The sequence below is a fragment of the Elephas maximus genome, chromosome 22 (assembly GCF_024166365.1).
Source record: "Elephas maximus indicus isolate mEleMax1 chromosome 22, mEleMax1 primary haplotype, whole genome shotgun sequence".
In the NCBI taxonomy this organism is placed as follows: Eukaryota; Metazoa; Chordata; class Mammalia; order Proboscidea; family Elephantidae; genus Elephas; species Elephas maximus.
In genome coordinates, this window is record NC_064840.1 from 52,976,730 (window position 1) to 52,994,095 (window position 17,366).

Consider the following 17,366-nt stretch of genomic DNA (forward strand, 5'->3'; position numbering starts at 1 on the left):
GGTAGAATGAAGCCAAAATGTGTTCCTAGGGGTTGAGAGGTTGAATTCACTAAGGCTTTGGAAAGTGCCAAGTGTTGTAAAGTCCCTAGTCACACTCCCTGGGGCAGCTGTTTACCATTTACTCCTTGAACAGGTCTGGCCCATTGAGCCTCCCTTCAGCGGGCCTGGGAGACTCAAGAGGAGAAGGCAAGGGAACATGTGTCTGGAGAGAGGGCCAGGGTGGGACACACTCTCCCAGTTCAGCCCAGACCTGGGGTGACTGTAGCTCCTAAGTCCCTTTCAGGTCTGTCGGCCTCAGATCTCTGTGTGGGAAGGGATGGGGTCTAGGCTTCTTGAACCCCTTGTACCTGCCGTTTGGGCATCTTAGTTCAGGGGCCAGTAACTGTGGCCAGGTGAGAGTTGTGAGGGATCCTGTCAGGTGGGGTCTGTGCTTGGAAATCCCCACTTTCTTTCCCTTCCTCAGCGGGGATTGTGGAAGATGAAAACAAAAGCCTTCAGCACCTGAGAGAGGAGCCTGAATTTCAGACAGACAGGCAGTGGGATGGAGTGAGAAAAGGGCCACTCAGTCAGCCCTTTCCCACCAGCGCACCCATGAGCATGTTGTGTGAGGTACATTTTACTGATTGCTTATATGTGCCAGGCTCTGTGTTGAGCCCTTACAGTACTGCCTCATTTTCGATGAAATCCATATGTGGGAGGCCTGCTTGGAGAAGGGGCCTGGAGAGAGAGCCAGGATGCAGGCAAGCTCCTGGGCCTTCCTCCACAGTGGAGCGGGGCTGTCATCGGGCCCACTCGCCCACTGTTCTCACTCAGTGGTACCAGAGGGGGCATCTTCCTGGCAACTAGGCGATTGCTGTTACTATTGCTGCATTTCTTGATTTTTTCCTAGGAAATTTACCAAGTTTTGGCCTAGGGGTTTACATTTCCCACCCCCTAGCAAAAGCTTTCACTATTCAAGCTCCAAATGGAAGCAACTGAGGCTATAATTACACCGGCATTAGCTCAGGAACATGCTGAGAGGAGCGGGAACAGAGCACCTGGGGAACCTAAAAGCAGCCACAGGCCTAAATTAGCTGCTGTTCCCGTTTGCTGTTGTCACCCTGCTCCTCTCTGGAGTCCTTCTCCGGCAGCCTCTCTCCTCCACCTCGGCCCTAAGCTGCTTCTCGGCCTTAAGCTGCTTCTCGTTCCCTCCTGCTAGCCAGCCGGCCTGACAGGTGTGCTGAATGCGAAAGAACAACCTGGTTGGCTGGGAGAGCCCTTCCTGCAGAGGCAGTCTCCCCAGAATAGCCCGCGGGTAGACAGGCATCCGTAGGTCCTAGCCTGAGTCTGCAAAATGGTTGGGCAGCAGTTGTGGAAACTGCTTGGGAGGCCAAACGCCCTAATGTGGCGACAGGGCTCTGCATTTATCTAACCCTTGTTTAGCTCCCACTGGCATCTCTGGACATCCCCTCTTTCAGTCTCTCTCTCCAGCTATCTTGAATTGCTCTCAGTTCCTCCCAGCCATTGTCCCTGCTGTTCCTTCTGCCAGCACGCCTTTTCTGCTTGTTTTGCTTCCTCTTACTCATCCTTTAGGTTTCAGCAAAGATGCCACTGCCTCCCCGATGCCTGCCTTGTCCCCCCAAGTCTGGGCATAATGTTTTCCTTTGTACCCCTACAGCACACTGTACCTCCCCGACACGGAGCTTTGCATTGATGTTGCCTACTCCTTTGTGTCCCTAGCTATGTCTCAATTAGGGCTATAATCCCACTGTCTGAGGAAGTACCTGGCACACAGTAAAAACAAAACAAAACAAAAACCGGTTGCTGTAAAGTCAATTCCAACTCATGGTGGCCCCATGGGTGTCAGAGTAGACCTGTACTACCTAGGGTTTTCAGTGGCTGATTTTTCAGAAATAAATCACCATGCTTTTCTTCCAAGGCACTTCTGGGTAGACTCAAATCTTCAACCTTTTCATTAGTAGCTGAGTGCGTTAACTGTTTGTACTACCCAGGCAGATGACGTTGTTGTTAGCTGCCATCAAGTCAGCCCCCAACTCATGGTAACCCATGTGTTACACAGTAGAACTAGTCCATAGGGTTTTCTTGGCTGTAATCTTTTTTTTTTTTTTAAATTGATTTGGTGATTTCCTCTTCGAAGTTCTCTTTTCTTGGTATAGAGGAATCCAACTGATTTTTGTATGTTTATCTGGTATCCTGATACTTTGCCGAAATCTTATATTAGTTCCAGTAGTTTCCTTGTGGATTCTTTGGGATTTTCTGTGTATAAGATCATGTCATCTGCAAATAGAGACACTTTTACTTCTTCCTTACCAACTTGGATGCCCTTTATTTCTTTTCCTAGCCTAATTGCTCTGGCTGGGTCCTCCAGCACAGCGTTGACTAAGAATGGGGATAAAGGGCATCCTTGTCTAGTTCCCGTTCTCAAGGGGAATGCATTCAGACTCTCTCCGTTCAGGACAATGTTGGCCGTTGGCTTTGTATGAATGCCCGTTATTATGCTGAGGAATTTTGCTTCTATTCCTATTTTGTGGAGAGTTTTTATCATGAATGGGTGTTGGACTTCATCAGATCCCTTTCCTTGAGCTGTAATCTTTACGGAAGCAGGTCACCAGGCCTTTCTTCCACAGGCATATAATACCAAAAAACCAAACCCATTGCTGTCGAGTCAATTCCGACTCATAGTGACCCTACTGGACAGAGTAGAACTGCCCCATAGGGCTTCCAAGGAGTGGCTGGTAGATTTGAACTGCCGACCTTTTGGTTAGCAGTGGAGCCCTTAACCACTGGGCCACCAGCGTGCTTAATAGGCTCTGGATAAAGAGTTGTTAATTGAACGGTTAGGCCTTAATTTCTCTTTTATTTTAAGAACAACAAAAGAGGGAACTTCTCTCTTTCTGCCTTTATGGGCTGTTGTTGGCTAGGCAAGGTGTTGGGATGGGTGGCTCAGTCTTTGTCGATCATCCTCCATCTTCCACTTCTGGACTGTGCCCCATATCAATACTTGATTATACAGTAAAACCTGCAAAACCCAGAACCTGTGTGAGGGGGAAATCTATCAGAGAAGGAAAACTAGAATATTTTCCACTAAGCCCAAATTTTCCACTAAAGCGTCTGATAAAAAAATGGTAAGACTGCACCCTGTCGGAGGTGAATAACTTGCAGTTATTCAAGGCATATTCAATAACAAGGCAGGTCCTGTCGAATTCTGGCTTTCACAGGTTTCACTGTATATAGTTCCATATTGACTGAGGTTGCCTCCTCAGTATGAGCTTTGCTTCCTTAATAATATTTGTTAACATTTATTGAGCAGTTAGCATAAACTATACACTGTTCTAAGTACATTTATTCTTTCACTCATCAAGTATTTATTGAGTACCTACCTTGTGCCAGATCCTGTACTGTGTACTGTGGATACAGCAGTGAGCACACCAGGCAAAGCTCCTGCTCTCATAGAGTTTATATTTGATAAACACAAACACATCAATGAATATCCAGTGTGGCAGATGACAGTGAGCATGTGGGAAAAATAACTCAGGGTGAGGAGCAAAGGGAATGAGGGGAGGTGGTTGTTATCATGTGTGGGGTGGTCAGGAAGGATTCACAGATAAGGTAGCATTTGAGCAGAGACCTGAGAGAAGGGAAGAAATGAGCACGGTGGTTATGGGGCTCGGGGAAGCCTTCCAGTCAGAGAGAACAGCAAGTACAAAGGCCCTGGGGTCAGGCCATGTTTCATATGTTCCAGGAGGAGCAAGTGTGGCTGGAATGGAGTGACCCAGGGGAAAAGTAGTAGGAGAAAAAGATCTGAAGTAGAGGGGATCAGGTCATAGAGCCTCAGCCATAGAGCAGTGCTGGTTAATTTAAATGCAATATGCATTGTATGTGTAATTTTAAATTTTCTAGTAGTCACATTAACAAAGAAAAACAGGTGAAATTAATTTTAGGAATATACTTTTGTTTAATACAACATTTCCAAAATATTATCACTTCAACATGTAAATCAAGGTAAAAAATGATTAATGAGATATTTTCCATTCTTTTTCTTATTAAGATTCAAAATTTGCTGTGGATTTTCAAAATCTGTTGGAACCTCTTATTTCAGACCAGCCACATTTCAAGTTCAGTAGCCACGAATGGCGAGCTGTGACTGTCACGGGCAGTGCAGATGTAGAGCCTTGTAGGCCTTGCTGAGGACTTTGCTCTGCATGATATTGGGAAGATTTGGGGCCTAGGAGTGATAGATCTGCCTTAGGTGTTGGAAAGTCCACTCCAGCTGCTGTGTGATGTCGTAGGGCAGGGTTGGGGTGTGAGAACAGAGTGGGAAGACCAGCAAGGAGGCTCTTACAATAGTTTAGGCAAGCAATGGTGGCAGCCTGGACCACAGTGGTAGCAGGGGTGGTGGTAAGAAGTGGCTGGATTTTGGATATACTTTGAAGGTAGGACTTCCAAGTTTTTCCAACATGGTGCATGTAGGGGTGAGGAGTCAAGGAAGCACCAAGATTTTTGGCCTGAACAACTGGAAGGATGTGGGGAAGACTGGGGGTGGTGGGGCAGGAGACAGGCTTGGGGGGAAATAGGGGTTTGGTTTGGGACATGTTAAGTCTGAGCTGCAGGTAGTGTTGTCAAGTGGGCAGTTGGATGGAAGCATCTGGAGTTCAGGGGAGAGGTCTAATCTGGAGATATAAGTGTGGGAGTGAACAGCATGGTGGTGGTATTTCAGGTTGTGAGACATGATGAGATCCCTAGGGAGTGAGTGCAGAGAGAGAAGAGGTGGACAGAGGCCCAGGACACCCCAGTGCCGGGCAGTTGGGGAAAGGAGGAGCAAACAGCAAAGCAGGCTGAGAAGGAGAGCCCAGGGAGGCAGCAGGAAGTAAAAGAAGTGGGAAGTAAGTGAGGAAAGGGGTTGAGGAAGGAGGGAGTGATCGACTGTCAGATGCTGCCGATGGGCTGGGTAAGATGAGACCTGAGGATTTCCGACTGTTGACAAAAGGCCTTTCTGTGGTGAGGTGGGGGCAAATGCCAGGCTGGAGTGGGGTGAAGAGAGAATGGGAGGAGAAAAATGAGACAACTGGGACAGACGACTTGTTTGACAGACAACTTGTTTGAGGCATCTTACTTTAAAGGGGAGCAGCAAAAATGGGGTGGTATGTTGAGGGGAGTGTATGGTCACAAGGAGGTCTTTTTTTTAGAGTGGCAGTATAATAGCATATGGGAACGGTCCAGTAGACAGGGCAAAACTGTTATGTGGAAGAGAGAAAAGGATTATGAACTGTTGCACTCATGCTCACAACAACTCTATGGGGTAGGTACTATTTTACAGACAAGGAAACTGCTGCAAAGGTTCAGTCACTTTCCTCAGGTTACACAGCTACTTAGTAGAAGAGCCAGAAGTTGAACTCAGATGATTCAATTCTAGAAGGCCCAGCCTTGACCGCTCTGCTGTATTGCCTCTTAGTTTCCTAGCTAGATTTGTGAGCTCTCTGAGGGTAGAATACACTTTTATATCCAACACAACACCTAGCAGAGGACTGTGCAGAGGTGAGGCTTGATAGCTCTTTAAATCAAGAGATCAGAGCATGAGGAACTGTGTGCTGGAAAAAAGGGCTTCGAACTGGTTCAGAACGGCTCAATAATTGCCGACATAAATTACATAAAGGGCAGGGTACTGTTGCATAGCAATCAAATCTGTTGCCAGTAGGATTTTGACCTGAGTAGGAAACAAACCCTGGTGGCGCAGTGGTTAAGTGCTACGGGTGCTAACCCAAGGGTCCGCAGTTCGAATCCACCAGGCTCTCCTTGGAAACCCTATGGGGCAGTTCTACTCTTTCCTACAGGGTCGCTTTGAGTTGGAACGGACTCAACGGCACTGGGTTTTTTTTTTTGTTTGTTTGTTTAGGAAACAAACAGCAGTGCCCTGCTCAAAGATGGCGGTGGGCTGCGCCACTTTGAATTTGTGTTGCTCTCCACAGTCCTGCCAATAATACAGTCTCCCGCATGGATTCTGAAAGTTTCAGGAGTTGAAGCGGGAGACTGGATTATTGGCAGGACTGTGGAGAGTGACACACATTCAAAGTGGCACAGTCAGCCGCCATCTTTGAGCAGGGCCCCGCTGTTTATTTTCTACTTTGGATCAAGATCTGAAGGGCATCAGATTTGGTTGCTATGCAGTGAATGCATACTGGCCTCATTTACATCAGTAGTTACTGAACTGTTCTGAACTGATTCAAAACCTTGGCTGAATCAGTTAGCTCCTCGCCTGGGCTAACTGGTGGGAGAGAAGGCATGGTTTCTGACTGGGTCCTTCCTGCCACCTTTTGTGACCTTGAATGGAGGGTGGCTCAGTAAATATTGAAAAGCCTTTGTTGGGTTGATGGAGAATGAATAAAAGGGTTATAGGTCAGCCTAGATCTTAAGCCGATGGTTCTCCCTGGTGCACCGTGGTGCTGATCTGGGATCTGGTGCTGGCTCAGGTTTGCTAGCAGTGGTCTGGGTGACCTTGGGCAAACCACTTGCCCACTCCAGGACTCAGTTTTCTTATCTGTAAAATAAAGAGGCTGAATTAGATGATGTCCTGATGCTGCTCCCATCCAGCTCTACTAGAACCTCTCAGGAAGGCACTTGCAGGCTGAACTCCTGCTCCCTCTCTTCTGCCTGTCATCAGGACAGCCAAGTGGTGCACTGTAGGTGGACATTGGCTGGTGGTGGGACTGGGTGGTCCCTGGGCCATGTCCCCCCCGCCCCGCCGAGAACAACTGTGACTTGTGGGGTGGAGGCAGCCATCACAGAGGGAACGTGATTGCTGGGAATCCTACTTGTTCGACGCTCAAGGGCAGTGGCACAGAATTCAGAGGTCATGGCACTGGCCCCAAAGTCCCAGCGTCCCTGCCCTTTGGTTGGTTATGCGATGGGCCCTGTTAGAGTTCTGGCTGTGCTTTAGCCTTGCCGGGACACTGCTGGGACTCCTAGCCCAGTGCTTCGTTTTTAGTGCTTCTCCACAGGTGGCAGTGGTACCCTGCCTCCCCGGCCAAAAAAAAAAAAAAAAAAAAAAATTCAAACTCAACTGCCGTTAAGTCTATTCCAACTCATAGCTACACTTTAGAACAGAGTAGAACTTCTCCATGGGGTTTCCAAGGCTGAAAATCTTTGTGGAAGCAGACCCCACATCTTTCTCCCACAGAACAGCTAGTGGGTTTGAACTGCCAACCTTTTGGTTAGCAGCCGATTGCTTTAACCAGGGCGCCTTCCTGCCCACCCTGAGGGGGTTTTTTGAGCCATGTGGGGCAGTTTTGGTATCTCAATGGTGGGGGTGAGGATGGTGGTAGTGGTGCTATTGGCATTTTGTACCCTGGGGCCCGGGATGCTGAAGATCCTGTAATGAAGAGTTGTCTCATTCTAAGCTTCTCCAGCGTGCTGCTGGAGGTGCAGTGTGTGCAGTCTGAGGAGCAACAGGGCAGTAGCTCAGGGACCCCGGGGGCCAGTCTTGGCTCAGCTGCTGTCTAGTTGTGTGATCTTGAGCCAGTCACTTTATTTGCCCATTTCTCACATTTGTAAATGGGGCCATTCATACCTAGCTGCTTGCCTTTTAGGCTTGTGGTACATTTTAATTAAGACTTTGGATTAATAATCATCATCATAATAGTTCACCATATATATAGCTTACTTTGTGCCAGGCACTGTCCTAAGCACTTTATGGACCTGTACATTAACTCATTTACTCCTTACCACAACCTTATGAGGTAGGTCCTATTAAATTATCCCCATTTTACAGATGAGTAGAGTGAGGCAAAGAGCAGTCCCTGAAAGTATGTTGAAGAGTAGGAGGTGTCCCCCAGCACGTGGGCAGCTGTGTTCTCCACTGTGCCTGTGCGGGCTTCTGAACTGCTCTCTTCCTTCCTCCTCCAGGGACAGGGGCAGACCCGGTGGTCAGCGCCAAGAGCAACCACTGCCTGGATGCTGCCAAGGCCTGCAACCTGAACGACAACTGCAAGAAGCTGCGCTCCTCGTACATCTCCATCTGCAACCGCGAGATCTCACCCACTGAGCGCTGCAACCGCCGCAAGTGCCACAAGGCCCTGCGCCAGTTCTTCGACCGTGTGCCCAGCGAGTATACCTACCGCATGCTCTTCTGCTCCTGCCAAGACCAGGCGTGTGCTGAGCGCCGCCGGCAGACCATCCTGCCTAGCTGCTCCTATGAGGACAAGGAGAAGCCTAACTGCCTGGACCTCCGCAGTGTGTGCCGGACTGACCACCTGTGCCGGTAAGAGCGCCGCCCCCTGTTCCGCTACCTGCTCAGCTCTGAAAGGTGTTGGCAGGCAGGTGACCTTGTTGCTTGGGTGGTGTTCTTCCTTCTCTGGGGTACATTGGATTATGACCCTCAACCCAGGAAAAAGAGTGTCAAAAAGAGTTAAAACTAACTTGGGCATGTGCAAACTCAGTTATCATCCATTCATTTATCCATCCATCCACCCATTCACTCATTCATCAGTCCGTTCATTCATTCAGCACACACTGATTGTTTGCCTCCTATGCGCCCAGCCTTATGCTAAGCACTGTGAGGGAAACTGAGATGAACACCCAAGCTTTTAATTTAAAATCAAAAGAACCTTGGGGTAAGAAGGGACCTTCAACCAATTTAATTCCACTTCTAAAGGAATCCCCACCTACTATTCCAACAGAGGTCATGTGGCTATCAGGGAAGTGGCCCTTGTTAATCAAAGAGGCAGCTCATTCCAAAGTGAGAGCTGAGTCAGGCAAGCATTTGGGTGAAGCATGGGCTCTGGAGTCTGACAGTCTTGGATTTGAACCCGACTTCCCCACTTAGTAGCTAGATGACTTGAGCAAGTTTTTAAAAAGTTTCCTGAGCCTCCATCCCTTAACTTGTAAAATGGGAGTAAAATAACCTACCTCACAGGGTTATTGTGAGGATTAGATTATATAATATGCATGAAAAGTTTAGCACAGAGCCTGGCATATATTAAATGCTTAATAAATCTGGCCTAAGTATTAGGAAAGTTTTATTTTTTTAAATTTTGTTTTTGTTGTAGTGAGTTGAAATTTACTTTGTAATCCTCATTTTTTCCCTATTTATTTGTTAAGCATATATTGAGCCCCTATTGTGTGTAATGCGCAGTTCTAATCCCTGGAAATCATAGGTAAACGTGATGCTCTCCCAAGATCACTCAGTCTAACACTGCATTCTTTCCATTATTGCATACTGGCCTGGACAAAATGTAGTGCCTGTCAGGGTGGAGAAAAGTAGATCATTTTTGAGATGATTGGTCAGTAGAATTGACAGGACTGGGTGACTGGCTAAAAGCTCCCTCAAGGCAAGACCATTTCCATTTTGTTAACTCCACATCCTAGTTCTGCACGTAAACCTGGCACATGGTGAGCACTCTGTAAACCTTAGTTGAATGGAAAATGTTAATAGTGACCGCCATGTTTCCTAGTTGAATAACTATGGGGTGATGAGCCATTCAGTAGGGGTGGTGTTGGATGTGATGCATTTGAGGTGCCTGTGGGGCATCCCCATGGCAAGGTCTGGAGAGCATTTGGACATGTGGCTCTGGAGCTCAGTAAAGAGGCTGGAGTAGAGAGATGAGTTTGGGAGTTGTTGGGCACTTCGTTGGTGATGAAAGCCGCAGGAGTGAATGAAATGGTTATGGAGGGTTGGTAGAGCCCAAGAGGAAGTCTAGGCTGGAGACACCTATGGATTTGGGCCTCCTCTGTGTTTGGTGATAAGTGAACCCATTGGTGTGAACAGAAAGGGCAGAACTCAACAGGAAACTCCAGTGCTTAAGGGATGGGCACGGGAAGTGGAGCCTGAGAGAGGATGCTGGGGAAGTGGAAAGACAACCAGGAGAGAGTAGGCCCAGAAACCAGAAGAGAAAGGGGTTTCTGGAGGAGAGAGTGGTGGAGACATGGTGCCTCACAGAGGACCAGTGAGTGTGTGTGTGTGGTGTGTGCATTGTGTGGGGTGTGTGTGCATTGCGTTGAGTATGGCAGTTTGGAAGTCTCTGGTGATGGTTCTGTGACCACTTTGAGTGGAGTGGAGGGTGGAAGCCAGATTGCAGAGGACCAAGGAGTATCAGGGAGGGCAGAAGTAGAGACAATGGGTATAAGTCACCTTCTTGAGAAGGAAAGTAGACAGGGGACAGTGACAGCAGAGCAACGTGGGATGAAGGAGGGTTTCTATGTAATATGGGAGAACTAGCGCCTGCATGTACCCTGAAGGGGAAATGCTTCTTTTTGTGGTTTGGAAAACACATGGTGCTAGAGTTCAGAGAAGGGATCGGATCCCCAAGAGCTAGCTGCAGGGCTCAGGGAAAGCTTTGTGAAGAAGGTAGGCTTTTCTCTTTTGCTTACTTGAAAATACAACTTGGTGCTTACAAAAACTGATTGAGGCAATTTGAAATAAAACTATGTGTATGACAATGGAATGGCTAGAAATAGAAGCTGAGCCCTAAAAAGGAGGGGGTAGCAAATGTGGCAACAGTGTAATGAGCAGAGTTACTGAGCTTGAGCTCTGAGTATCCTGGTAGCTGAGGATAAAGGGGAAACTTCATGGTCCACATGATTCCCAAAACATGATAGAAGGGAGCATAGTAATTCTTATATCGGGACACGTTCTCTCTGTCAGACAAAAATTTGGACTTAAATAACCAAGCTTAACCTGTAACTGTTGAGTCAATTCTGACTGATGGCAATCCCATGTGCTACAAAGTAGAACTGCTCTGTAGAGTTTTCTTGGCTGTAATCTTTAAGGAAGCTTTCTTCTATGGCGCTACTGGGTGGGTTTGAACTGCCAACCTTTAGGTTAGCAGTGGATCGCAAACTGCTTGGACCACCCAGGCTCCTTACACTTAGATAGGGAGAGGCTTTATTCAGAAAGAAAGACTATTACAACAGGGAGAACTCTTTGATCTCAGAGATCTCCAAAATCTGCAAGTATCTCAGAATCAAACAGAAAAAAGCTTCTCTTTTAAGATGAGGAGGGGCATACAGAGATTAGCAGGACCTTTTAGGCAGGAGTTGGATATGCAAGGGGAATGACCACTGAGGGTCTGATGGGAAAAATCGGCTGTGGTCAGCTGATTCCCAGGAGAAGCTGATGAGGGGGCACATTGTACTTTCTTAGTTGTTGGCTTGTTCAGGCCGGAGGCAAGCAGAGGTCGGAAGGAGAGGAGCCTGATTAAAGTCTGGTCAAGACAAAGGAGGGTAAGAAATGGGCAATTGGGAACACTTGGTCACCTTCTTGTTCTGATGGTAACATGACTCTGTCAGGGCGGCTCTTACCCAGTGTGCGTGGAATGACAGCATGCATGGACAAGGAACCAGGCCTTTACAGGAGCCAGTGAGGATCCAGCAATGAGTCCAAATCGAAGAATGATGACAAGCCTGGAGCTCTCAGGAACCCATGAATTTGTGTAGGCGAGGAGCACCCAACAGCCAGATGACTGCAGGGAGCCTGGCAACGGGAATCCTGGAGTCAAGCACCCCTCAGATGTCTGAACTAGGAGAACTGAGCAAAGGAAGGGCATGAATGTCAGTACCCCCTTAATCAGCATTGTTTTGTTGCTGTTAGTTGCCACGGAGTTAGCTTCAACTCATGATGATCTGATGAATAACAGAGTGAAGTGTTGCCCGATCCTGTACCATCTTCATGATCATTGGCATGTTTGAGTCCTTGGTTGAGGCTATAGTGTCAGTCCATCTCATTGAGGGTTTTCCTCATTTTCATTGACCTTCTTCTTGAACAGCCATGATGTCCTTTTCTAGTGCTTGGTCTTTCCTAATGATGTATGCAAAGTAAGCAAGACGAAGTCTTACCACCCTTGCTTCAAAGGAGCCTTCTGGTTGTATTTCTTCTAAGACTCATTTGTTTGTTCTCCTGGGAGTCCTTGCCATCCATCCAATATTCAGTATTCTTCACCAGCACCACAATTCAAATGCGTCAGTTCTTCTTCTGTCTTCTTTTTTTTATCATCTAGCTTTTGCATACATATGAGGTGATTGAAAAGAGAATGGCTTGGGTCAGACACACCTTAGTCTCCAAAGTAATATCTTTGGTTTTTAAAACTGTAAAGAGGTCTTTTGTGGCAGGTTTGCCCAATGCAGTACGTCATTTAATTTCTTGACTGCTGCTTTCATGGACATTGATTATTGATTCAAGTAGAATGGAATCCTTGACAGCTTTGATTTTTTTCTCCATAATGTTGTTTATTGGTCCAGTTGTGAAGATTTCCATTTTCTTTACAGCATCATTTTAAGAAGGAATAATATAGTGTGGCTTCTAAGGGGTCTGTGGCCCTGAGTGAAATAGGAGAGTTTGGAGTAGGTGAACTTGGTGGCTGTCGTGGATTGAACTGTGTCCTCCAAAAATATGTGTATCGATTTGGCTAGGGCATGATTCCCAGTATTGTGATTGTCCATCATTTTGTCATCTGATGCGATTTTCCTATGTGTTGTAAATCCTATCTCTATGATGTTGATGAGATGGGATTAGCAACAGGTCATGTTAATGAGGTGGAACTCAATCTACAAGATCTGGATTGTGTCTTGAGCCAATCTCTTTTGAGATATGGAAGATATAGAAGAAAGAAGCTAGCAGAGAGAGATACCACCAAGAAAGCAATGCTGGGAGCAGAGTGCATTCTTTGGACCTGGGTCCCTGCACCTGAGAAGCTCCTAGGCCAGGGGAAGATTGATGACAAGGACCTTCCTCCAGAGCTGACAGAGAGAAAAAGCCTTCCTCTGCAGCTGACACCATGAATTCGTACTTCTAGCCTCTGTGAGAGAATAAACTTGTTTGCTGAAGCCATCCACTTGTGTTATTTCTGTTATAGCAGCACTAGATAACTAAGACAGTGGCTTAGAGAAGGTCTGTTTGAAGAGACAGAGGTATTTAAAAAAATTTTTTTTTATTGTGCTTTAAGTTGAAGTTTACAAATCAAATCAGTCTCTCATACAAAAATTTATATACACCTTGCTGTATACTTCTAGTTGCTCTCCCGCTAATGAGACACACTCCTTCTCTCCACCATCTATTTTCATGTCCATTCAGCCAGCCTCTGACCCCCTCTGCCCTCTCATCTCCCCTTCAGACAGGAGCTGCCCACATAGCCTCATGTGTCTACTTGGTCCAAGAAGCTCATTCCTCACCAGTATCATTTTCTATCCTATAGTCCTTTAGTCCAGTCCAATCCTCAGATAGAGGTATTTTTACTTTTTTTTTTAGCCTAGTGGTGGTAGAAGCTTAGAACAGGAGACTTAAGTGATAAACTTCACATCATGGAACCAGAAAAGTGTTTAAACAAGGCCAGGTAATTGGAGGGTCAAGGACTGAGGAATCCTGGGAGCGAAGGGTTGATAGTTTCCGAGAGGCACTGAGTCAAGCAGCAGGCTCCAGGCTTTGGGATATGAATTTAAACAACAGCAACTTCAAGGCCTATAAAAAGTGCTGTGTCTCTTAGATCATTGAATTATGCGCATGATTCACTTTGTGAGGCCTGGGGTCATGAGTAGGAAATTCCAGTTGCTCCAGGATATGGCTGGGTGAGCTCCTGATCTAGAACCAGGGTATTCCTCCAATCCCACCTCCTCCTAACTCCTATCCCACCCATCATGCTCATCCACATGCAATTTTAAAGTATGATCCTGGAAGTGGTAGGAAACGAATTAGGGTGGAACCTGTGTTTAGGATGAATCTGGTAGGAGCCTGGGGAAGTATCACAGCATGGTGAAGTGCCATTTAGAGAGCTTTGCCTGTGGCTTAGAGATGAGGTTTGGGACGGGTTGGGAGAGATGTGGTGGAGACAAACACACAGAGATGACAGGTGGCCAATGGAGGTGCTCACTGTGGTAGCCCTGGAGCCAAGCGACCTGTCTTGTCTCCTTGCTCTGCTCCTGGTCTCCCAAATGGCCCTGGATGGCCCATTTCACTCCTTGTGACCTCAGTTTCTTCATTGCTCAAGCAAGTATACTCCATCAATTTGTCTTCAAGGACCCTTCCAGTTCTATGGTTCTGATTCTTCTGAAGTAGTTTTCCAGCCTGCCTTCTCCCCCTGTTCCTACCTTTTCCACTTGAGATTAAATTACTGGAAAGATGAGCTCTGGTATAAGAGGAAATGACCAGAGAAGCCTCTCAGGTTGGATTGTGTGGGAGGGTGTATTTGAAAGACCTTTCTCCCAGTCTCTTCCATGGAGCAGGCCAGAAGGAGAGGAGCTGCCTTCTTTTTATGCTCTTGCAGGCCTGACTTCCTGACCCATGTTTTTCTCTCCCCAATGTACATGGTAGAGCCCATGTGGCCCTGTGGGTCCTTATTGTCAGTACCAGGGGGCTGACGGGTGGCTTGAGAGGGGCATCTGGAGAACAGAAGCCTCTGCTCTGGGAAGGGGCACTCCATCCTGCCCTGGGAAGGGATGCTCATCTTTCCATCTCCAGGTCTGGCTTCCTCCTCGTTTACATTTTTCTTGCCAGTTGGCCAGGGTGAGTGTCACAGGTGATCTTTATTTTGAAAATGGGAGAGCCACCCCCCAGACCTTCCTTTCCTGGATCTTTACTGAATGAAGCTGGCCTTGATGAAGGTCATGGAAAAGCCTCTCTTGGAGTTGAACTTTGGGAACGGGGCCCTCAACCTTGGGCATTGCACCAGAACATGCCTTGTGGTCCAGTGCTGTAGTGCCCAGTCCTGACTTAGCCAGGCCCACGATCCCCCTCTACAACCTCCTTCTGCTTGGGTAGCTGGCCCAGCTGTGCTCAGGCTTCTTGCTTCTTGCTGAGTGAATCTTGGCCCAGGATTCTTGGGGGGCAGCTCCATCAGAGCTTACCTAACCTGGCACTGCATTAAAGCAAGTCCATTGATTTGCTATGAGGCACACCTAGTGGCAAGGCTAATACATCACCCGTGTGATATTTAACAAACTCCGTTGTGCTGTCTTATTAAATGTCACTACGATAAAGTGTTCGAGGCTTTCTTTGATCTGGGTTTTGCAGAAGCCTTCAATTAAACAAGGATATTTCCTTGCTGGGTCCTGGGGGTTATTGGAAGCACTTCTGAATCCTCCATTCACCCTTTGGACCTAGATCAGTTTGGAGTCAGTGACTGAAGGAGTCAGTGGTTGGAAGCTCCCTTCTCTACCCATAGTTCTGACTCGTTTTGAAGTTGCATCCCCAGAGACCAAGCTCTGATTCATATTCCATGAGCCTTTAGAGCTATAGGCTTAATAAGCTAATGAAGGATCTAGGGAAGGCCGAGAGGGCTTTTCCTTTAAAAGTCTTCTGACAAGAAGTCTGGAAACCCCAGAGAACCTCTTGGAATGGATCCATAGAATTTGGCCGAATTTTTTCGCCCTAGCCCCCCAGTGGGCCACGACCTACTTTTTTTTCTTTAAAGCACAATCTCTTAGTTTCCACCCTCTCAGGTTACACTCATTGCAAGGATGACCTAAAATTTTTTTTCTTAAGTGGTTTTTGGAGGGTTGTGGGAAGGGTAGTTCTGTTGTCCTGTTGTCAACTGTGTCGCTTCAAGGCCTCGTTTGGATGAGGCCTACTGAAATGCCTTATTTCTTTTGGTCTGCTGAGAGCGTATAGTGTATAAATAGCTCCTTGTTGGCCCAGTGCCATATTCTGGGTTGTAATTTAACCTCTGGGTGCTGAGGATGTATTTAAATAGATGCAACTTGGGGCTACCCTGGCAGCCTGGGTCCTTTAGTGCTGTGGACAAGGTCCTCGTCCAGAGGATTGTTAGCAAGGCAGGAGGAGTTGGGCTCCCCCTCCCTGCAAGGCTGTCCTCAGAGTGGGAAGGAGTCCTTCTAGCAAATGCTTGTCTGGCTTGGTGAGTGTCCACTATCTTTAGACAGCGTGGGTGAGCAGGCCTGGGTTTTGATTCTTGGCTCTTTGAGGCTGTCCCTCAACTTCTTTTTGATTCTACAGAGAACAGTGATGGATGCTTTTAGCAGCTTATCTCTAATGGCAGCAAATGCTTATTTGCATAAACCCAAGAGGGCACAAATGTTTTGACTTGTTTACTAGCCTAAAGGTTGATGATTTGAACTCACCCAGCGGTATCGAAGAAGAAAAGGCCTGGCAATCTGCTTCTGAAAATTCACAGCCTTGAAAGCCCTAGGGAGTGTAGTTCTACTCTGCACATATGGGGTCGCCATGAGTCAGAATCTACTTGATGGCAACTAACAACAACAGATGGGCTGTGGGGCTTCCAAACCTTCACTTCCTGTAAAGAAGAGGTTCTTAAAAATCTTGAAATTATACTCAGTTTTGTGTGTATTTTCTAGAGAGAAACTCAATGCTTTCATTAGATTTGCAAAGCGTTCCTTGATCCCCTCAAAATCTTAAGAACCTCTGCCTTCTCTAAATGACCAGCTCAGAGTAGCTGCCTAGAGAAGGGATTATGAACCAACCTCCTGGATCAGTAGCAAAGAGGGCTGTGATTGAGTAATGTTGCCTGCCATGGGTGTGGGAGGGGCAGAATACATACCCAGATGGAAGCCAGCCAGTCATTGCTGGGGCCTGGTAGAGGTCCTTGCCCTCATGGCACTTACAGTCTAATGGTAAGACTCTGTGTTTATTTCTTCTGTAATGGAAATAGAGCCATATTATAAATTAAGTGATAGCATTTTCCCTCAGTTTTTCTTGAAATCCCAATTCTTTTCTGCTAGTACCAGGTCTCTGGTGGCACTGGAGAGCAGCCCCTTCATGGGCAATAGACAGGTAAACCTCACTGAGGAGCCTGCCTGGCCTTGAGAAGAGCTCAGAATCCAGTGGCTGCATCCATTTCAGAGCAGTGCCGTGCTCAGGAGTGCCAGGCGGTAAAGAAATCACCACATTTCTGAATAAAACCTTTTTTGCTAAGGTTGAAGGAGTCCCTGGGTAGTGCAAACAGTTAATGTGCTTGGCTGGTAACGGAAAGGTTGGAGGTTCCATTCTACCCAGCGGCACTGCCTAAAGCAAGGCCTGGTGGTCTACTTCTGGAAAATCATCCATTGAAAACCCTATGGGGCACAGTTCTACTCTGACACACATGGGGTCACCATGAGTTAGAGCCAACTCAATGGCAACTGTTTTTTTTTTTTTTTTTGCCAAGGTTGGTAGTGGAGGGAGACTGTCTAGTGGTGGTGGCGGGGAGGGGAACCATGAGATCCTAGTCCTACCAGACACTCAGATCCATCTTTCCCTTGGGGATCCCAGGCAGGTTCCTGTTGCTGGCTTCAGCAGGGGCTTGGCTCACCCTTAACTCTGGGCCAAGGGCATCTAAATGACTTTCTTGACTTTCCTATGGCAAGTTAAGACAAGGCTGGAATGTTTAATATTACTGATGGCTCTGGGGAAATACACACAGAAAGGAGCTCCA

General features: G+C 47.1%; 1 protein-coding gene across 2 annotated transcripts in view; it reads left to right on the plus strand.

Moving 5' to 3' along the window:
• Nucleotides 1–17,366, plus strand: part of GFRA2 (GDNF family receptor alpha 2) — a 110,457-nt gene that overhangs the window by 32,570 nt on the left and 60,521 nt on the right. For both annotated transcript variants that reach the window (XM_049865867.1, XM_049865868.1), the window contains one exon: nt 7,900–8,254. In XM_049865867.1, coding sequence (XP_049721824.1) covers nt 7,900–8,254 — 355 coding nt within the window. The remainder of the gene's footprint in view (nt 1–7,899; nt 8,255–17,366) is intronic.